At 47.2% G+C, this 22,645-nt stretch overlaps 1 protein-coding gene across 1 annotated transcript in view; it reads left to right on the forward strand.

The window, feature by feature from the left end:
- The window catches only part of FRMD4B (FERM domain containing 4B), a 77,297-nt gene that overhangs the window by 13,905 nt on the left and 40,747 nt on the right, over window positions 1–22,645 (forward strand). Inside the window, exons 2-5 of the mRNA XM_054280880.1 lie at window positions 5,289–5,354; window positions 6,008–6,102; window positions 7,941–8,033; window positions 11,099–11,183. Of these exons, the coding sequence (XP_054136855.1) occupies window positions 5,289–5,354; window positions 6,008–6,102; window positions 7,941–8,033; window positions 11,099–11,183 (339 nt within the window). The remainder of the gene's footprint in view (window positions 1–5,288; window positions 5,355–6,007; window positions 6,103–7,940; window positions 8,034–11,098; window positions 11,184–22,645) is intronic.

The following is a 22,645-nucleotide window of genomic DNA, read 5'->3' on the forward strand; positions in this document are numbered from 1 at the left end:
TCATCACTGGATGCATCAGCACAGGTGATTTTTTTCCTTCTTTTGGGGCTATCCATCTGCCAGTGAAGTTGAATTTCACACAGTTACCCTGCCAGGAGCTCATGGAAATAACATGGACAGTTCAGTGCACCTGGGGCCAAATCCCTGGTGTCACCTGGGATGTTTCCAGGAGCACCCAGGCCTGGACAAAGGGGTTTATCTGGGAGAAAGGAAAGAGGAGAACTGGGGGGAGAGTCCAAAAGACTTCTCATGGAATTCAGAGCATTAGATTGTGAAGCCTTGCTGGATGTGGGTGGTTTTAAAGCTCTGCTGATGAGTATTTAGGTGGCTGCAGGACAGGGCTCTGAGCCTGTCACTGGCACACACAGCTCCCAGTTTTGTCTTAATTATGTGCAGCTTACGTGTAATCCTCTCTTCTTTGGCCAGAGTTTGTAGGGTTTGGGTTTTGTTGGATCTTTTTCTTTTTTTTTTTTTTCCTTTATTTTCTTTCTCTAGACCTTAAAACAAAAAAGGCTTAAAAATAGAAGTCAGTGTCAATAGGCCAAGTGGCTTCTTTGTAACTTGCCCAGTTCTGGGAGGGAGAAATCTGACCTGGAGGGAATACAGCACATTGGGGTTTGCTCCTGACCCAGACCCTCCATGATTCTCCATTCCTGAGCTTCCCTTCAGGAGATGTGTTATTCTGACAGCTTTTTTTTTTTTTTGGCTTAAGGGTGTTTTTTTGAGATTTCCTGTTTACACCCTGTCTAATTACTCTTTTTCTTATTTTTTCCCTAACGGGATGACACACATGGATGTCTAAAAATATTGCATGTAACAACCAGCTTTGCATAAGGAGGATGTTTCTGTCCAAGAGAAACAGCATAAATATCCTGCATGTGCTTTTTTTCCCAAATAAACATTCAGGCTTAGGATATTGTAGGGAATTGGTCTAAGTAGCCAAGAAGTATGGGTTTTTTTCTCTGCCTTCTCTGCTGATTTTCTTTTTAAAGTATGGATGTTCTGGAAAATCTGCTTTGATGATTTTAGGTGGAGAATTTGTCTTTTTTTTTGTGACAAAAAGGGAGGACAACATGTTGTTTCCTCCCAGCTAATGAAACCTTTATGATAATGCTAATTTTCTATGTAGAGCTACAATCTCACCATATGCTTTAATTTTCACACATGAGTATTCTGAGAATTGTTTGTTTCCCTTCATTATCTGCCTTTTTTACTGAAGATTTGGGTGAATCAGATTCTTGCTGACAGCCTGTAAATTAGGAGAGCTGCAGTTTTTTGATGTAACTGTATTTCTACAGTGGAAAGCGTTTGTCTCCTTTCAATCCTCTCAGTTTTTGAGGTTTTGCTGCTTACTTGTGTACAGAGAATATAAGTGAATTTGGAATGCTGGATTTTTGTTGTTTCCCAGTCTCTCAGTATGGTTTTGCCAAAAATAGGGCTGTGTAATGTCTCTCCCCTAATTTCCTGTTGGGAATGAGATGAGACACAGAGATGCTTCATGAATTTTATGTTGCTACTTCTTTTACTGGATAATAGCTCAAATATTAGCAGGCTTTTAAAAATAACTGCTAAGATGACCAATTTGGGGACACGTTGCAAAAATTGTTCGTTTGTACAGACAATGCCAAATCAATGAGAATAAGCTGAAAACACGTGTGTGTGTATAAATATCTCAAGACTGTTCACAGCAGCTCTTGACTGAGGCAGACAGCTGTGCTCATCTCCTGATGGATTGGTCCAAGACATAGAAAATCAATTATATTGTTCAGATTAGCTGGGTGTCCTGAATTAAAGATGAAAGAAAATGTATTAGTAAGGGGTCCAGGGCTTTGAGTTTTTGAGGAGCCTGGTCCCCCGGGGTTGGGACACAGCACAAGTCCCTTCCCACAGCCTGAGGAAACAGACCTGCAAGTGCATGTGCTGTGGGGAATAAATCCAATAAATCACACCAGTGTCATTGGGGGAATTAAAAAGGAGTCCTTTGGCTCCAGGAGCTCAGTGTCTCCAGCTGCTGAGCTGGTGGCACCTTTCCCTGGCCAAAATCCATGGATGAAAGTGATGGAAGCCTCTTCAAGAAGCTCTCCAGCTTTTCTCCATGCAGGAGGATGGGACTAGGTTATTGTTGCCTGTGACTGTGCTGTGGCATTGCTGTGCCACCGTCATGTCACAGCCTTTGAGGTGAGCATGCAGCTGCCACAGCTTCCAAAGCTGCTGGTTCTACCCCCTGTACCGAAAAGGGTTGTGGAATGTGGGTGCTGCCCGGTAGCTCAGAGCCCTGTGTGCACACAGCTGGATGCGAGGGGAGAGCTGTCTCCTGGAGATGAGCGCTGGTGGGCGACATTCCTGCTGTGGGATGGGCTTGTGCTTCCCTGTGGTGGTAATTTGGAGTGATTTCCCTCTGATTGCCAGGACAGGGTGAGCCAAGGGCTGTGCTCTCTGCCCCACCAGGAACGGGGTGGGGATATTGGAGTGAGCTCCTGCACAGCTGCAGGAGCCAGGGTGCAGGAGGAGAAGGGCTCAGTCCAGGCTTTGGTTGGGGATTGCAGATGCAGAGCTGATGGTCACAGCAGCAGATCTGTGCTCCTGGAGCAGGCTGTGGTGGCACACAGTGAGTATCCCTGTGTCTCATCCTGGCTGGAGGAGGTGTCTTAGCAGGAATGTGGCTCTCAGGTGTTCAGGAATGGGCTGAGGGGGCAGAGGGGTGCAAGCAGCGCTTCTCGCAGCTACAGCCACAGGTATTTCATGGCTCTGGACATCACTGTCCTGTGGCTTTGTGAGTATGTCCCCAGTTGTTCCTGGGGTGACACGAGCCTGTGGCCACAGAGCTCTGTGGATCCAGGTTTGTCGCAGCAAAGGCATTTCACACTGCTTTGTCATGGGCACCTTGGCATCTTCTGCAGCCTCTTCACTGAGCTTCCCACCACTCTGGGAAGTGGATGTGTGATTTCTGAGCAAAGATTGCTGGTGCCTCAGGTTTTAAATGTTGTCTGTGTGTATATTTGTAAATGAGACTTCTAAACTGTTTCCTTATGTTGTCTCATCAATAAAATCAGGAATAATTACATGTTGCCTATCTTCAGGGCTGTTACGAGTTTTATTTACTTTTAAGGTGCTTTGCAGTCACCTTGGATAGCTGAATTGAAGCACAGATGATGCTTGGTATTTATTTTATATTTTAATCCTTCCAGATACTTTTCTTTCTCCTCAGCATGAGGCTTTGTGGACGTGTTTGCTCTAACAGAAACCTTTTTTACTTAACAACAGACAACTGAGGCAATTAAAACAGTCAGAAGTGATTGATGTGATTTCACTGGGTGAAAACTGAAGCGGCTCACAATTAAATAATGGCAACCCTCGTGCTATCTCAGAGCAGCAGATGGGGAATGATTTAAAAACAGCATTGGATCCGACACTTCCCAACAGGGGCAGATTGGTAACAGTGTGTCAGAGCCAGAAATCTGCTGCACCTTGAAGGGTGTGCTGATGAAATGATTAATTGATGGTAATGGGCAACGTAGTTATGAGCCTGCCCTGGCAGCCCTTCAGCTCTGGGGAACAAATGGAGCTGGGAGTGGATCATGATGGGTTTAAGGGTGCTGTGTTTGGGCAGCAGGGAAATCTCAAGGGAGCGTGCTGCAAGCTGGAATTGGGGTGCTGCAGCTCTGCTTCCAGACCCAAGGGATGGATTGCTGGAGGTGGTGCCTTGGGCCTGGGAGATGATGCTCTGCAGGCAGCAGCACCAGGGGATGCAGCTGTGGGATCACTGCTGGCTCTGGGCTGGAGCAGCCTTGTGCTCTGAGCTGCTGCTCACCGTGTGTCACTGCCCATTTGGCACTTCTGCACAAGTTCATGATTGCAGCAGCAATACAGAGAAAAGAAGGGATTTCTGCCCTCTAGACTCACTCTGCAAGCTGTCCTTGTACCAGTGTTGCTGTTTTGGTGGGCGGTGTGATGCTCAGCAGTGCCCAAAGTTGCTGCTGCCCAGTTTTCCAGGACACTTGGGGAGCTGTGCCTGCGGATGCTCCTCTCTGACCTGCCTGCAGAGCTCCTCAGGAGGGCACTCCCTCTCGCCTTCTGGTCCCAACGAGCTCAGTGAGTGGGACAATGGAGCTTTGTTGCTGTGGGAGCTGGGGGCAGAGGCTGGCTGGTGACAGGGGCTGCTGTGTCCGGGCAGCCCTGGCTGTGCAAACGGGGGCAGAGCTGCGAGCTCTCTGCAGCCCCACTGTGATCACACAGAAATTCTGTTTATTTTTAAGTCTCTGCAGCGTGCACAGGGGCAGGAGGTGATGAGAGGGGCTGATGGCACTACAGCTCAGCCCTGTCCTTGTCCCTGTCCCTGCAGAGCCAGAGGGATGTGAAAGGGGAAGCCATTGCGTGTTGCTGTTTAATCCCTCCGGGAGCCGCTGTCTAAGCAAACACCCCCCGGCCTCTGCTCACAGCTCACAATTTATGGTGTGCTGTCAGGAAAATGAGCTACTTTGAGGCTGGGAGAACAAATATGAAAGCCAGGTTTCCTTCACCAGCTCTCACCCGGAGAGTGTTGCAAAGCCGGTCCTCACTGGAGCTGCTGAAAGGCCCAGAATTAGAACAGATATTAAATAATGTAAAAGCTTTCATTGAAATGTATTAGATTTCAAAGGGCGGATATATAAAAGGGCATAATGGGCAGCTATTTCTGAATTGCTTGTCTGCTAAAGAGAGGAAGAGACTTTGTTTGCAGGAGATAAATGTGACATGAAAGAGGTGGCTCAGATATAGCATCACCCCATTCTTAGTGATGCAGTTCAAACACCTTCTTGATATGTGCAGTTCCTCTGCAAGAATCCATGGAGGTGATGACTTTCAGTAGCTGCTCAAGTGAAAATGTTATTCCATCTGTTCTAGTGACAGGTCAATGGACCAGATTTGGGCTGGGAGGTTTGGATGGATCTGGGTTTCCTGAGTCCCTGGTTATCTCCTCCTCACCAGAGCAAAAGCCCAAGGCTGTGGCACTGGCCAGGCTGGTTCATCCTCACATTTAATTCTCACAGCATTTATGGGTTTTTTAATCTGATCCTGGGTGCTGCTAAGCACCCTTAATTCCAGCGTGGGGTTGACAGGAACTGCCAGTGCTGAGGCAGCTCCCAGATGGAGTCCTTGGAGAAGGACTCGGCTCGGGTACACAGTCAATTCCCTTATCCATCAAAATCAGACACTGGCTTCACCCTGCCCTTGTCCCCAAGGCTCCCATGCTCTGGTGCAAGCAGGAATGCTGTCCTTGCTGACAGGCTGTGCTGCTGTCGTTGCAGATGACCGAGGGCCGGCACTGCCAGGTGCATCTCCTCGATGACAGGAACTTGGAGCTGCTGGTTCAGGTACTGACCTCGCTCTTTTGGGCACTGGCAGGCAGGGCCAGGCTTCTCTGCTTGTCTTCTTTTGGGGGCTGAAGTGAGGGTTGGATAAAGGTTATTCTAGAAAAACTCAGAGAGTGGAATAGGTGTGCTGAGGCAATGTGTGCTTCTCCTGACACCTGGATTAGCTGAAGGATTTCCCCATCATCAGTTCTGCATTCACTTTTTGCTTTCACCAAAATTCTCACAGGACATTAAACATACCCCTTGTGGTGATGTTTGTCATTTAGATGGGAAGAAAACTCTTTTGAGGATGTTTTTTTCCCCCATAACAGAACTCAAAGCACGAGATCCTCCGCTGCACAATGTTTTCTTAATTGCAAAATCCTTCCTGCCCTAAGTGCAGGAAAGCCTGGATGCTCAATTCTTCCCCAGCAAGAGGAAAGCAGCACTCAGTCTGTGCCCTTCAGCTTAATGTCATGGATTAAGCACAGAATTGCTTCTCCATGCTCCACTGAGACACCCTGAGTCTGATACATCACTTCTGTATTCTCTTGTACAACAGGGTTTTAGCATGGCCATGTGCACTCAAATGTCAGTATTTGCACAGAAAAAATATTTTTTTTTATTAAAAGCCTGGACTGAAATGAATAAAATTAATTTTGTTCTTTCAACAGCCCAAACTTTTGTCTCGGGAGTTGTTGGATCTGGTGGCCTCACACTTCAACCTGAAAGAAAAGGAATATTTTGGGATAACATTTATTGATGACACGTGAGTGTGTTTATTTATTTAAACAGCTGTGTCATTATTGCAATGTAAATCCTCTGATACTGTGGCAGCTTGGCATGATGGAAAAATTTCTTTTTCTTTCAAAGAAGAAAGAGTTTCCTACTTTGTGCTTGTGCTGCTTGGCTGGGGAGAGGGGAAGGCGCAAAATAGAAAATATTTGGAAAATATCTTCTGGGCCCAAACCAGAGAATCCTTGTAAAATATTTTCCTGATGATTTCACATTTCATATTTGTCTCACACAGTGAAAAAACTGATTCAGGGATAATTTCCCATGTGAACACCCTCAGCTTTCCTCCTCTGCACTTTTAGTGGCAACAAAAAGGTTTTGCATTTATTTCCAAAATGAATTGCTTTACATGTGAATCTCAAATATATCATTGAGCCTTTTAACTCCAAATTTCCCGAGCAGAGTGAGCTGTGAGGTCAGTCCTGCCCAGGACCCACTTTGCTCTCTCTGAGCCTGGCTGTGATGCTGTGGGAGATGTGTTCCATGGCATCAACCCAGAGCCAGATGGGTTCATTACCTGCAGTCTCACCTGGTGCTCATCTCTCAGCAGGGCACTGGAATGCTTCCCCACATCTGCTGGCAGTGTCTCCAGTGGAGTTACCTTCAGCTCCCCCAAAAAGCTGGAGCAGAGGTGCTCAGGGCAGTGGGGACGTGGAGCTGTGCACTACAACAGCCCCTAAATAAACCTCTTGTCTAATGGGAATAACGTTGTGACAGTGGTCACAAGGCTTGCAGGATGAAGAGAGAGACAAGAATGTTAACTTGATGTTCAGAAAGCTTGATTTATTATTTTATGATATATATATAACATTATGACTATACTAAAAAGAAATAGAAGGAAAAAGTTTTCACAAGGCTAGCTAAGAATAGAATAGAAAAGAATGAATAACAAAGGTTTGTGTCCCAGCAGAGAGTGAGACTCAGCCTTGCTGTGAGTGGTCAGTAAATCCAAACATCTACAGGAGACCAATCACAGATCCACCTGTTGCATTCCACAGCAGCACATAACCACTGTTTACACTTTGTTGCTGAGGCCACAGCTTCTCAGAAGAGAGAAAAATCCTAAAGGGAGGATTTTTATGAAAATATGTCTGTGGCATAGCATTGCTTCCTGCTGCTCTCCATCGCCACTTTTTATGCAGCCCTGGATGGAAGCCTCCACCTGCAGATCCCATCAGAGCGGTGTTTGGGGCCACCCTGCTGAGGCACATCCCATGTGGGACACCCTGGAGCTCGTGGAGCTGCTCCCTCTGGGGCCCTGACCCCAGCCCTCTGTTATTTTTACCAGCCACTCACATCTGGGGCCATCCCTGGAATATTTTTGCCACATCCTTGTCCTTTCGCTTGCTGGAAAATATTTCCCCCAGCTTTTCTCTAAATCCCTTGAGCACACTGTTTGTACTTGGCTTGTTGTTTTTCCCCCAGAAGAGCTGCCATGAAATCCTTCTGGATGTTTTTGGCTGCTGGCACCGAGTCGCGGTGAGGTTTAAAGTGCTGCCCGGGGATTATCTGAAAGCTGCTGGGTTCCCCAGAAACTGCAGTGGGGTTCCAGGGCCTGCCTCGCTGTGTGCACAGGGCTGGGTGCTTGGAGGGAGTGTTGGCCTCTGGAGGGCACCCATGGCTCAGCCTTGCAGGGTTAAGGGTTAGGTAAAACAAAAAAAAAGGAAATTATTCCCTGAGATGTTTGCCTGCCTTGGGGCTGAGGCTTGAACTTTTTGAAGTAACACTTGGACTAACTGGGAGCACTGAAAAGAACCAATCTCTGTGTTTTCCATCCCAGTTTTTAACCCTCTCCCCAACCTGTTTGCACAGAGGTCAGAGTGTCTGGCTGCAGCTGGATCACCGTGTCCTGGACCATGACTTGCCCAAGAAACCAGGCCCAGCTACTTTGTACTTTGCCGTTAGGTGAGTAATTGTTTCCACCAAGCAAACATCACCACTTGGGTTTATTTGTCACCAGGGGGTTTTGTTTAAAGGAGCTGATTACAGGTTTGATAAAGGAAATAAATGTCAAAGCAATGTGTTATTTTTAGAAGAGATTAGGGCCTGGCTAAGTGCTTCTCTCTTTTGTATGTAACTGTGAAATAAAGTAGGTTGGAACCTGCTACTTTTTAAACTCGTATTAGGACATGATTCCTAGGGTGGGTTTGGGTTTTGTTTTTTATTTAAAACGTCATTTTTTAACTATCTTCTTTGCCTGACGTATCTTTGAGTGTGCTAAATTTCAATACAGTTTATTCAAACAATTTTACTTACTTTTTTTCCTTCAGTTTACTTAAGGCCTGTCTGTACTTTAAAGGGATTGCTGATGGCTGTTTTGCTCACAGCTTAACCAGTCCCCAGGAAAGAATAAAATCCCTGGCAAAATGATGATTTTGGCCAATGTAATTGCATTACTTTAGGGCTGTTGCTGGCAAAGCTCTGCTGGTTAAGGCCTGAAAAAACCCACATCCCATGAAACAGAGCTGGCAGAAGAGCTCAAGCATCATATTCTTAATATTGTTGGAGTCTTTGTTTTCCTTGCAGTCTGCGAGGGAACGTGAGAGCAGACTGACCTCATTTGCTTTTCAGATCTGGGTAAATTTATGCCTGGTGTGCTTAATTATTTGAAGCACTTCCAAAGCAGAGCCTCTTGTGTAGCTGGGTCAGTTGGCACTGGTGCTTCCCCGTGTCCCCCACTGTCACCAGGGGATGGGACAAACAAGTGGCACTTTGTTCTGCCTGAATACGTGCTGGGGTGTGATGGTGTCCAGAGCTCCTCTTCGACACTTAGCAGAAAGAAAAAGCTCCATTTATAAAGGGGTGATGGGCTCTTCACTGTGTTTGCAATGATCAGGATCTGGGAGGCCAAAACCTGTGGCTGCCCAAGAAAGCTGTGAAGGCAATCCTATTACAACTTGAGCATTCTTTTGGTTGGAATTGATTCTGTTTGCTCATGGTGTTCATTTTGGCCCTCTCTGTGCAGAGACTTGGGTAGGAGTGAATGTGTCAAGAGTGGGCTTGGAAAAATCAAATTTCAAAAGGGAGTTTTAAGCCTGACCACTCTGGGGTCATGAGATCCAAAGCAGGTACCCAAGGAGGTGGGCAGTGAGATGCAGAGCCAGGAGGAGGAAGATACAGAAATAATTAGCACTGCAGAAACTACCTGATCCATAGAAAATAGATATTCCAGCAGAAATGCCACTTCAAAACCTGCAGTTTCCAGTTGCATTACTGGAAATGGAGGAATCTCCAGATTGTTGGTTTTTCTTCATCTCTTCTCATCCCTGAACTTTTGCTGTTCAATAAGGAAACATGTGATAATCCTTTGATATTTTAATTATTACCAGCTGGCATAAACTCAGTCCAGTCACAGAGGTTTTTGGATGGCACACTCAGCTGAAGGACTCTGATGCAGATTGAGGACTGTCAGAAATGTCATTTTAGTTTCAAGGATGCTGACAGCACTGGAAGTGGAAGCAGAACTTGCACTTTATGGTGCTCCCAAATGTGCCTGCCATGCCCTGAACATCCTTATCTGTCCTGGGGTGATGAGAAGGTGCAACTTGTACCACAGAGGAAATGGAGCTGGGATTGGGGCAGTGCCCCCCGTGCCCTCACCCTAAATCCACAGATCCCACAGCTTCCTGCTTTGTACAGGAGTGACTGGGAGCTGCCTCTCTTCAGAGCCAGAGCTGTCCTGCTCCTGAGCCACACCTGAGCCTGGCTGAAAGAACCTGCAAGTGCAAATGAGGTCGTCAGCTGAGGAAAATCACTTCAGGGTGCAGGGAAGGCTGCAGCAGGCTGAGGAAGGTCCACGCTGGGATGGGATGGGCTGGGCTGGTCTGGCAGGAGGATGGGAAGGGATGAAGAGTGTGGGTCCTGCCCTCTGCTCTGCACTTCTGAAGAGAAGCACTCAAGGGTGTTTAAAGTAAAATTTAGCAAAGCTGTTGGGGAAAAAAATATATCAGGTGAGATCAAGAGAGGGTGGAAATACCTGCGGTTCATAGAGTTCATGGGGAAAGGTGAGTCATGGAAATGTAGAACAGCTTTTCAGATGTCTGGGGCTGCCCCTTGGCCAGGCTGCGTGCCTGTGAGATGGGTAAATCATCTGCAGAGGCGTTCTGGAGAGTGCTTTAAAATTAATTCAGTGGGACACACTGCAGGAATGTGAAATATTAAAGCAATTACTATTTAATGCATCACTTTCCTGAGGTCACAGCATAAACACTGCAAGCATTCCTGACACCTGTGGCAGGTCCCAGCTTCGCTGCTGCCTAGCATGTGCTCTGTGCTGCTTGTTCAAGTGTCTTACAAACCATCCATGCCAAGGTGATCATCAGTCAAAATTCAGGGGATGGAGCTTGAGGAGCTTGTCAGGAGCCTCAGGAGCAGCCTAGGGAGAGATTGGTCTGGCTCTGACTGCCCTGTGTGGGTCACCCAGCCCGCTGCTCTCCAGGACAGGACATGGGGAAGCCCTGGGTGATGTGCATTGCTGAGGCACTGGTGGGCCAGGTGTTTGCTTGGCTGGGAGAAAGTTGTTGTGCCTCCTGCCTGGCATTTAGTGGGAGCATCTGGGGCTGGAGTGAAGTTGGGGGTTCTTACAAACATCTGTGCTCCAACCCCTGTCCTCCAGCAGAGTGTTGGACTGACCTCCCCACCACGTCTGGAGTGGCTTTTCCACTGCTGTGACTTTGCCTGCACAGGAGAGATGGGCTTTGCTCCTGTAGCATTCAAGAGTTTTCATCTCATTTGAAAAGCCATCAGATATCCAGGATCTGTTGAACCAGGAGTCCCTGTGTGCTGTCAGGCTGTGATTTTCTGCTTGCTCCCTCCTAAAAGGCAGGAAATTAAGTGCAGTAGCTCATAGTTCCTCTGTGCTATTTTATTGCTGGAGAACAAAACACTGAGGAAATAAAATGACTTGGGAGGAAGATGAAACCTATTCAAGAGAGTCACTCATGGCTTTTGGTTCTTTTTTTAATTTTCAGGTTCTACATTGAAAGCATTTCCTTTCTCAAGGACAAAACTACGGTGGAGCTGTTTTTTCTGAATGCCAAATCCTGTGTACACCAGGTAAGACTTGGAGCTTTTTTGTGCATTTTTCTTCTATTGCTTTGCCACATGCTTAGTCCTGAGAACTTGGTAGGAGCTGTGTCTGATTTCTAGAGCTAATTGAAATATTAAGATCTCAGCATGCTGACTCTCTCCTTGCCCTGAAAGCTGATGTTTCATGCACATGAATGAGGCTGATGATGCTTTCCCAGCCCTGCTGTGTGCTCAGTGCTCTACAATGAGCCTGAAATACTCAAAACCTTTTAAACTTCTTGAAATCTGGGTTGTAACTTCCCAGGTAGGCTCTGCTCAGTGGCACATCCTCCTACAGTCTGCATAGCAAACACTCAGTGCAAGTGTCTCTTTACTGACTTCCAGTCAAACTTGTCTTAGGAGGAAAAGGCCTGTGAGGAAAGTCCTGTGTTGTGGACTTGGTCCCTAATTCCTTTATTTCCTGCCTTAATTCAGTGAGATAGTAAAGTAACAGTAAATAGTAATAGCAAATCCTATAAATATTTATTTTTTTAATACAGAATATTTTCTGTATTTACTTTCTGGTTGAAAAGCTTCCACTGTTTTCTTGAAATATTCAGATTGGTAAAATACATGTTTTTAAAAGGCTCATCAGGATGTGGTAATGGAAATCTTAAACAATAAAGTTGATTTGCTGCAGGTACATCTTGGTCAGGAATAAGAGTGGTGTGACAGCCAACTTTGCCATGCCCCTACACGCAGCTGCAGTTCAGTGAACTTTGATGCTTCTGGGATTTTCCAGTTAATGTCAAACTCTGGTGCCTTTTGTTTTCACTCGTGGTTCAATCAGTGTGAGAGGGTCACTTGGTCCTTACAACCTTTCCTTGGGACACAATCCTTGGTGGTGGAGCTCAGCGTAGCCAGCAAAAACTTTCACCTTTAACATGCTTCAGATTTTGGAGGATTCTTATTCAGGACCCAGTGTTGTTTGTTTTATGAAAGAATACAGAAACCTGAAAGTGGTTGATGGCAGAGCTGTGGCTGTGCTTTGTACAGGAATTGCTTTCTGGAAGAGTGAAGGAAATTTGGTGCATTTTTACAACATGCTGAAGTTTGAAAGGTGCTCAAAGAACTTGGGGCCTCACTGGTTATGGTTATTAAAAAGCAAATCTCCATTTGATATATCTGCCACTTGAAATGAAGGGTCTTGGCAGCTTGTAGCCATCCTTAAGTTGCTCCTTAACTGGAGCAGCTTAACAAATAATTTTGGAATTGGAAAATGGGGTCTGGTTTTGGGATGGAATGTGCTAAATGCCACTGCTGTTGTAACAAACCCTACCCAATATTAACACATTTGGGTGCCAGTATATGTGTTCCTGTGTATGTATAAGACATTTCAGAAAGCAAGGGAGAAGAGAAGCATAAAAAAAGAAGTTTGAAGGCAGGCTGGCTCTTTTTGTTTCCCTATGGTTTGCAAGGTGTGTGCTCTAATTGTAGCCACCCAAAGTGTGGCATCCCTGTTCCTGCAGGCAAAACTGCCAGGAGCAGGGGGTGTCTGCTGTGTCCAGTTTCTGTGGGCAGCAGGGGGATAAGGATGAGGAGCATCCCTTCCTCCTGAGAGATCCAGGTGATTCAGCACACAGGGACAGCTGGGGAGGCCTGGCTCTGCCTGCAGCCCTCTCTGTGCAGTTTCACAGCCCAGCTCAAGCCTCTGGCTCCTCCAGCAGGAGCCAGTTCCTCTACTCTCAAGCAGCTTTTAACCTTCCAATTAACTCCTGTAAAAATATTCTGTTCTACGTGACAAACTTCGGGTCAGTCCCCAGGTAGTCATGAAGGGCACGTGGGGCCAGCCCTCATCCTGAGCCTTGGGATGGGGCAGGAGGATGCACAAAGGCCCCTCAGATGTGTTCCCACAGCCTGTGCTCTCCCCTGGTGCTGCTGGCTCCTTTGTGGGGCAGGCAAGGAGCCAGGGGTGTCTGAATAGGAGCATCCCCAGCTCCATGAGCAAAGTGGCTGATGCTCACTGATGACAGCCAGGAATGTTCCCTGGCATTTCTCAGTCCTTAATCCAGCTCCAGGAGGTTAGCCTGCCTCAGCTTGGTTTTTTGGTTTTCCCTTTTTTTCCCATTCCTTTTCTTGTTGTATTTTTGGAGTGAGGAACCCCCAGTGTGTCAAAAGCAGGAGCTCTCACCCAGCCCATGTGCCCAGGCAGTGCCAGAGGATGCCCTGCCAGGGCAATATCCTAACCCGGATCTCTGCAGGAAGCCTGTGCTCTGTGTGGGCCAGGAATGTGGTTTGGGAGAGATGCTGCAATACCTGGGCCGTGCTAAGCCCTGCGTGGATGAGATTGCTTCAAAGTCAGTCGTGTTTCTTTGCTTTCACAAAGGTGTTTCCAAAGTTTTCGCTGCAGCTTTTCCCCATAGGGAAAACCCAAATCCAGGGTGGTGCAAATGCTTGAGTGCTCTTGTGACATTCCTGAGCACTGGCATGTGTTGACAGCACAGCAGAGTGTGGGTACCTGAGCTCCCTTGGCTGTAGAGGACGGGGATGTTTTCGTGAGCAGGGAGGGGGTGATGCTGCCCTGTGTGTGCCATGGGGATGCCAGTGCTCCTGCTGGCACATGGGGCACACCAGGAGAGCCAGGCACAGCCAGCACAATGGCAAAGCTCTGTGCCAGCCTTTCCTGTGCAGGGCATTTATCCTTGCCTTGCAAGGGGCAGAGGCTGCAACAGAAATGTATTTACAGTGTTCTTTGAGATATCTGTGTGTGCAATACTGTAAGGGTCTGTTTCTAATCAAAGAGAATGGAATCCCCCTAAGGAAGTCCAGCACCTCTGGGGTCAGGCTGGAGCCGCTGGGCAGTGTGTGCTGGCTGTCTTGTAACAGCTGGATAAAAACTTAGGGTAAACACTATACCGTTTTATATTCTTAGTTACATAATATATTACAAAATATGATCATGAGTAATAAATAATGAAATCAAAACCTGTGTGACAGCTCTGAAAAGGGTGAAGGCTTGCTTGGTGTTCTGCAGTGCACAGCCATGATTCTCTTCCTCACCTTTCAACCCCACATTCCTTCTTGCAAGTCTCTCTGCTCCTTTCTGAAATCAGGTACTGCTTCACCCTGCCAGGACTCGGAGGAATCTGGGCCTTGTGCGTTTTGCAATCTCTGTAGACATTTTGGCAAGGAAGGGACAGGATAGACAATAAAATCTCAGCTGCCAAAAATGTATTTCTTTCTACTCCCCACCCACTCCCCCACCTCTGTGCTCCTCTACAGTCAAAGCTGCTTTGTGCCTCTGGGACCTTTGCTGGCACGTGCCAGGTTCGTGCATCCTCTGTGACCTGTGCTGCTCTCTGTGCAGTCTCCTCTGCCTGTGGGGAGCTGGGGGAGACCCCTTTGCCTGAGGCACAAGAGGGCTGAGACCTCATTTTTACTTTTGTGAAGCCCCCTTTGCATGTGAACAGAGCACAGCATGTGCTGCTGCACTTGGTGCCCCCTCACTGCACAGAGCTTGGCATCCAGCTGAGACAGCAAATGCTGCCAGAGCTCTCACCCTGCCCTCTGCCATGCCAAGCTGCCCATTTTCCCCTGGTCTGGTCCCTCTCAGTGCTGTGTGGTCCCAGCAGCTGGCTGGCTCCTGCTCTGCAGCATCCACGCTCTTGGAGCTTGGAGAACTCGCTTCCATTGCCAGGAACAGCTTGGACCACCGAGGTGGGAGCTGGTGGTAATTATATATCCAGGTCTGTGCAAGTGCTTTCCAGTCACTTGGTTAAAAACTCGTTTATCCACATGTATTTTGGGAGAATGCAAAGGCTGCAGTTGCTTTGTGTACATCTGGCCTCTCTTTTCCAAGGCTTTGAGTGTTGCTGCCTGAGAACCTTCAGCGGTGACAACTTCACTTTAAAAGCCTTCTCACCCACCATTGACTTCAAGAAGCTGGGTTAAGATTTATAGCTGTCTGAAACCTGCTGGAATTCAGGAGAGGGCAGCCTGGGTGCAGTGGGTATCTGGAATGGCTGTGTTTGCACAGGGAGCTCTGTAAATGTGAAGTGCTCAGTCTGTTATTGCACAGCCCATGACCATAGCTGGGGTGCTTGCAGGGAGGTGGGTCAGAGCTGGTCACGCACATGCTGGTGATAAATTTGGAAAGATAAATTAGTCTTTTCTTCTTTTGAAACAGCCAAGTTTGGAAAAATAACACCCTACTTGGCTAGCAAAGCACTGTCAATTTTATTATGCATTAGGGCTCACCTCCATGTAGCTCTGCAGTCGTATGGTTGAGTCTTTGCCAGGCCTTAAAATATGTTCTGTAAACTAAGATCTTGGTCAAGTTGGCTGTGTTCCCCATTTCCTCTGTATCTCTGGGTGTTGGGGGCTTTATTTAAATTCCCATTTGTTTCAAGGACTTGTAAGAATTGCTTTAAAAAAGGGAAAAGTTAAAGGTAATGTAAGTTTTCAGAGGAGTCTGTGCTCGCTCCATGAACAGCAATGCTTGTGAGCACTTGGCAGCCTGGGGACCAGTGCTTACCAAGAAGAGCTGTTGAAACAGACCCCTGGTGTGAGCATAAAGTCTGGCTGGCTCCCAGCTCCTGGGGAGCACAGTGGTCATATATCAGAGAGCTCTCGAAAGTTTTATAATGGATATTTCCTAATTCTCCCCCACCTCCAGGGAGAGGGGAATGTTCCCATATAGCCCTGTAACACAGTGTAGTCTGATCCTAGCCAAGGCTATGAAATAATAAATGTTCCTTGCCTGAGTTGGCTGTTCTGCTCCCAAAGGCAGCACATGTGAAGCCCAGGTTGAGGTTCAGCAGGAGCTGTTGGCTTCTTGCTCCTCCAGGGCTGTTCTCTCCTGTGAATTCTGTTCTCTCCTATGGATTCATCCATGGCCCAGCTTCATGTCAGCCGGTGAGGAGGATGGAGCCTGTGAATAAAATGTGACAGGACCCCACTCTGGTGTAGTTCAGCAGATCTCCATGGGGCCCCCATTGTACTCCCAGAGACCTCACCTGGGGCTGTGCTGGTGGCTTTGGCCATGGTGTGGGGACAGTCCAGGGCCTCCTGAGAGTGCTGAGGTTGATCCAAGTCCTGCTGTAAAGGGTGCCCCAGGGACCTGTGGGGCTCCTGGGGAGGTGCAGGTTGTGTCCCAGCTGGGCTGGCCCCATTGCGTATGAAAATTCACTTGATTTGCAGCCAGAGTTCTGTTCCTCACATCTCCAGATGTACTCACCTCCTCCTGGGACTGACAACTGGGTTAATTGCCATGGAGAGTCCTGCACCTTTGATGTCCTGGCCACAGAGCAAAGGTGCTGTGACAGCTCAGCCAGTTCTGTTGTTGTGTGTGTTGATATCTCCTCGTGATGGTGGGGTAGCAAAGCAAAAGGCTGTGATTATATGTTAAGGGTAATGACACTTGCTATGTGCCCTGGTTTGCAAACCAGGGAAGTCTTCAGGCCTTTCCCCATTCTCTGCTTTTACTCTTGTATTAATGAGAAAGCAGCAGTAAATGTGTTCCTGTTGCACAGTGCAGATGAGTCCTGGAGTAGCTGCTCCTGTCCCTGGAGTTTCACCTAAGTGTTGGCTGAGGCACAAAAAAGGCAGAAGGAAATGAATGAGAGTGGCTGGCAAAGACAGCAAAATAAAGGGTGTAACAGGGAAACCTGAACCTGTCCCTCACCACTAAGAGCTTTTATTTTTGAGCTGGGTTGGCCTCAGCCCCTGAGGTGGGAAGCAGCAGGAATGGCCAGGGAGGAGCTGCATCAGCCTCTGCACCTGCACTGAGCTGTGCTTGGTCTCAGCCTGTGCTCCCTTGTGCTTGGTGTGAGGGGCTGTGGGGTTCCATGCATGAAACAGAAGATACCATCGATCATCTCAATGCTGTGAAGCAGCTGTGAGGCCTTCTGAGCCACCCAGGCTGCAGGGCCCATGGGGGAAATGCAGCACAAGTAGAAATCTGAAGTGTTTCTCCCAGGAAGGTCAGGAGGAGCAGAGTGCCATTTGCTCCTCTAGCAGCTCGTATTCTGCTGCTTTTGTGCTTTGCTTTACCTCCCTGAGGTGCTGGAGGCTGACACTTGCTTTGCTATGCTTTTTCTCAGCTCAGTTTGTGTCCTTGGAGCTGAGTCCCAGTTCAGGTGCTCAGCAAAGCCTGGAGCAGCTGCTGCAGGAGGGGTGGGATGGTGCCCCCAGTGCCCTGCAGGGCAGTGAGAACAGCAGGTGACAGCACCAGGGCTCAGGTGTAGGTGTGAGTGCTGGTAATTGGGACAGGCAGTTGAAAGCTGGAGTTATCCATGTGTTTGTGCAGTAATTAATTCCCCAGCACAGGCAGGGCGAGTGGCAGGATCTGCCTGACCCAGTTCCTCCGGCACAGCCTGTGTGGTGGAACAGGTTGTGGCCAACACCCACTGCCCTCCCCAGCCTGGCACAAAAAAGCCTTAAAAACACTGAAAAGCTGCTCAGCTTTCTGCCCTGCTGGGCTGTGCCAGCCCATCTCAGCACACAGAGCAGGGATCTGCGTCCCTGGTGGGTATCACCTCACTGCTGCATCAGGGCATGGGGTGCTGCCACTGCTTTGTTCCCTTGTGCTGGCTCCACACCCAGCTAATTGCCTGCCTCGGTTTGGGTCCTTTCTTTCCCTCTGCTAATTGCACCCTTCTTTCAGCTTTTTTTAAAGCACCTTTCGGTAATCACTGGTAATTATATTCAGTCTTGTGGCTGTCTCGAGGCTATTCAATCATGGTGTGTGCGTTTTTGGGGGTGTCTTTGGCTAACACAAATTTTTAAGGAATTAGTTTGAGGGAACAAGAGTGTTGGTATCTCAGCTCTCAGATCTGCAGGTGAAATCATTTTGCTGTCAGCCTTTAACCTCTGGAGGTTACATGTGGTGTGAACAAACCATGTCCATTTCCACTTGTTGCTCTAAAGAGTTAAACATGACAGTTCCTGTGTGTGCTTATTTTTTTAAATCTGCTTTAATCTGAGTTTACAGCCTAAAGATTTGCCTAACACAGTTAATGCTCATCTGACTATCATCACTCTTGATCTGAGTTTTCATCAGGATTTCAGACTTGTATCTCTATGGCAGTAAATTCTGGTGTTGTTGCTGTGTTTAATGAGGGTTCAGTGCTCTATTCATGACCAAGCTTGTGATTTTTATCACATTCTAAGTCTATGTCTGTGTAGCAAGAGCTCCTATCTGAACTGGGGGTTAAATTCTGCCCATGGGCACTGAAGGTTGAGTTGTTCTTAACCAGATGCTGAGATAGTGACCCACTCCTGCTTTACAGTAATTGCCAACCAGTTTGGACACCTGCTGCAGCCTTTTATTGCTCTGATGTTTATCAGGATGACAAAAGCCAGCACCTGAATCCGCTGGACCGAGTTCAGTGTTTAGATAAAACAGTGGTCTCCTGGCTGAATCTGTCTCACTGGTTAAAATGATCAGCCCCAGTGCAGACTCTAATTGAAAAATATCAGTTTCATCCCCTCCCTGGAGCTGCAGTCACCAGTCTGTTTAAACTCATTTACATCTCAAATGTAGAAGAGTCAGATTCCATTATCTGAATGACATACATCTACTTAACCTCGTGCTGCTGACCTTGTTCCCACTTGGATAAATTTAGGAAAACCTTCCACCTTCATCTTCAACATGTGGCTGTGGGAGCCCTGGCTGCCCTGGCTCTCAGGGCACCCCCACTTGCTCACTGAAGTCTCTGCTGGAATTACCCTGGCAATGGCAGGCAATGCAAATTAATCTTCTTACAGTCATTTTCCTCATCTATTTTTGAAATATGACCTTGCTGATAAAGCAATACTAAGAGAGAAACCCCCATCTGCCAACCTCCAGGCTGAAGGATGATTATAAAATCAAAATATTGCCTGAGTGAGTGAGAAGAGTCATGGTCCTGCACTTCAGAGCAGCACATATCACTGTCTGGATTTGTGTCAAGCCAAGGGCTGTCCAAGCTCCATGACAGCCCAGGGCAGAGCTGGATTACATTACAGCAATGGCCAATTGGTGAGCCAGATGGCAAATAATGTTATATTATGATGAAAAAGTACTTGCAGGCTCAGAGGGAATTGCCCAGGAAAGACTGTCACTTGGAGAGCATTAGTCTGTCAAACACAGGCTGAGCTGGGCTTTGGCATCCTTGGCTTCAAATCCTTGCTCTGCTGCTTAGCTACTGCAGCACTTCAGGGCAGTCCCCTCACTTCCCTGCACCTTTTCTGTGATCTTTAATCCCTTTAAAGGGTGGGTTGTTCTTTATGTTGGTTGGTTGGTTGGGTTTTTTTTTTGTTTTTTTTTTTTTCTCCTGTGCCTTGCTTAGAGTGGCCCCAGTCTCCTTCCACTGTTACTGTGTGGTGGCAGTAACTTGGGCTGTGAGGTTTGCAGCAGCTGGAGAGAATGATGGCGGCCCTGCCCCTGGGGTGATCTGTCTGTCCCCTTTGCTTGGTCAAGAGCATCTTCAAGAGGTCAAGTTAGGAAGGACCCTCTTGCCTCTTCACTCTTTACAGCTTCTAAGCAAATGCATTTGAAACTGAGAGCACTGGCACAGCAAATCCCTCACTCTGAAAGCAAATTGAAACCTCCTCACCTGGATAAGCCAGTCCCCCTTCATGCTCTCTTTGGTCTCCTAAAACCCTGAATGAAGTGGTTTGTGGCATCACTGTTAACACTTGTGGCCGTGCCATGGCAGCCAGTGAAGTGACCAGAGTTTCTTAAGGCCAGTATCTAGGAAAAAGCAAACAAACGCAGAAAAGCAGCCTCATAATTATTCTTGCTAATTAGTTAATGGCTGTGAGGTGCTGTGAAGATGAGAAGTGAGGAGGTGCTTGGTTATGGAGTCCCAAACACCCCTGTGAGGCCAGCAGCAGCTCCTGCTGTGGGTCAGCAGACTCTGCTGCAGCAGCTCTGAGTGCTCTGAGCTTATCTGGGAGCCAGCAGTAAATCAAGAGGGCTTTGGAGAGTTAAATCTCCTTGAGTGTCTTGTAGGCTTAAAAGGCAGCGAGCCCCATGTAGCTGACTCTGCCTTGGGGCAGGGCAATGCTCTTGGTGAGCTTTTAAAGCCCCTTCTGTCCCTGTTTTCCCTGATTTTGTGATGCAGGGCAGCTTTGCTGAGCCAGATCTCACCTTTCCTGCTGAGCTGGGGTTCCCTGTGGTGGCATTTTCTCATATCTGAGTTCTTTGTGTGCTGGTGAAGGACACCGTGGTGCTGGGGTGACCTGATCTCCTGTAATCCTCTCACCACCACAGCTGGCATCAGAAGTTGCTTGCCAGATGCAATTTAAGCTTTCAGAAAGCCAGCTCAGATGTGCATGACAAAGACTAACCTTACAGACCTGGAAGTAACTAAGTGCCTTAAAATTGCACCTACATGAGGAGTTTTTGGGCTGCAATCTTGCCTCTTTTCTTAAACACTAACATGAAAGAGATCTGAAGGAAGGATGCACTTCAAGCTATTTTTTTTTCTCTGAACTTGTGATGTGCCCCTCCTCTTCTTCTAATAAAATATGTCTGGGAATGCTTTGGGGGCTTCTCCTGCATAGCTGGTGCCACACCTGTTGGGAAGGGGAAATTCCTCCTGGTCTGCCTGTCAGAGAAGCCTGGAGGAGTGCTGCTGCTGGAATGTTTTATTGACAAAGCTGGCAAAAACACTTCCTTTCCATGAAAATTGAATTATTTGTTTGTTCAACTTTTGAATTTAGTCTCTGTGGGCAAGACCTGCAGCTGGGGTAAATTAGCTCAGCTCCAGATGTACCCTAATATATTTTGAGATGTCATTTCCCTGTGTCTGTATGTGATTCTGTAGATCTTGCTGCTGCCCTGGTTTTGGCATTGTTTCAGCTTTTGGTCTGCTTTGTCGTCTCATTCAGCCAACAGATCCTGGGGGCTAAGGGTGTGTTGGGATCTCAGTGACATGAGGCAGGCATCATGTCCACTATCTGCATTTGCAGAAGGTCAATAAGAAAAATCTGTGTTCCTGGGCTGCTCCATAGGCTCAGTTTTGTGCTCTGCCCACTCTTTGCAGGATGCAGGAGGAGTAAAGAGTGCCACTGTCAGTGCATCTCCTTTGCTCTTCCAGTGTCACTGTTGGTCCCTGAGTACAACCAAGGCCAGGGGTTTTCCTGGTAAGAAACTAACCTGGAAAGTTTGTACTTAGGCTTGTAAGCAGGAGGGAAAAAAAAAAAAAAAGGGATCCTTGTGTATTTTTGATGCTTTGGCACCTGTGGAGTTTCTGAGTACACAGTGCTGTTAGGACAGGGCTGGTTTTGGGGTGGGCTCAAGGCACAAGAGATTTCCAGCATGGGATCCAAGCCGTTTTTCTGAACATTGCTCTAGAGCTCCAGTGGAGTTGGAGGAAACAAAAGCTGTAGGATGCAGACTGAGCAGGACAAAGGACTCGGTGATGCTGCCCTTGTGATTAATCAGTATGGCTGGTTTGGCATCAGGGGGCTGTCTACCACAATCAAAACAAACAAGGAAAGGCCCTAAAACTGTAAGCAATACAACTCCTTATGGAGAGATGGATGTAGTTCTTTGGTTTTCTCTTGGCTGGAACAGGGCTATCCCAGTGGATAGATGCATCCAAATGAGTGGAGAGCACAGAAAAGAGCTGGGAAATAAACAGCTTTTCTTGTAGATGGTGTCAGTGTTTTAGATCTTGTCAAATACTGCTGATAGGTGCTCCTGGGTGCCATCCAACCACGTATCAGCCATGCCCCATCCCTGCAAGTGGAACTTCAAAACCGGCAACCACCTTAAAACACATACTCGCCCACCGGGTTCACTGACACATGAGCCACTGCTCTGCATTTTTTGGTTGGGCCGACCTTGGAGCAAAATAAAACCTCCAAAAATTAGACCACACCTCTAGACTGAGAGCAACCCCTCAACATGCTAATAGCATCCAGACCCGATACAATTGATCAATGGACCAAGCTACCCCAGGGATAACAGCGGAATCGCAACACTTGGCAGGGATGGAGTGACCTGGTCTGGTGGAAGTGATAGTGGAGCCCTGGAAAAAGTTAAAGACAGAATCTAAAATGTTAGGCTTTGTGCTTTCCCAGATCAACTTGCACCTGCATAAGCAGTATGCTAAATTATATAATTGTTAGATGTGATGATTGTTTAGTAATTAAATACAATTATTATATAACCATAAGAAGAATAATGAGAAACTATGTTGGAAATTCAGAAAGGGGCTAAATTTATGTATACAATAGAACAATATAAGTTTAATAATTAACATGAAAGTTATAATACAATATAAAGTATCGTTAGATAGAGTATAAAAACATGATCATTTCGGATGTATGGTCAGAATCAGATTTGGGTAATACCCTGATCCCCAGAGCGCTTTAATAAAAAGCACTGCATATAATCCCCTGTGATTGTGTTTTTGAATGCTAACAGGAGGTGTCCAGGGCAGGGGGCTCGGGGTGAGATGGTTGTGAAGGTCCCAAACCCAGCCAGTCTGTTATTCCATAGATTGCAGTGTGTGAGA

This window comes from Melozone crissalis, unplaced genomic scaffold (genome assembly GCF_028551555.1).
Source record: "Melozone crissalis strain CALT ecotype California unplaced genomic scaffold, PUWL_Pcris_2 ptg000029l_1, whole genome shotgun sequence".
In the NCBI taxonomy this organism is placed as follows: domain Eukaryota; kingdom Metazoa; phylum Chordata; class Aves; order Passeriformes; family Passerellidae; genus Melozone; species Melozone crissalis.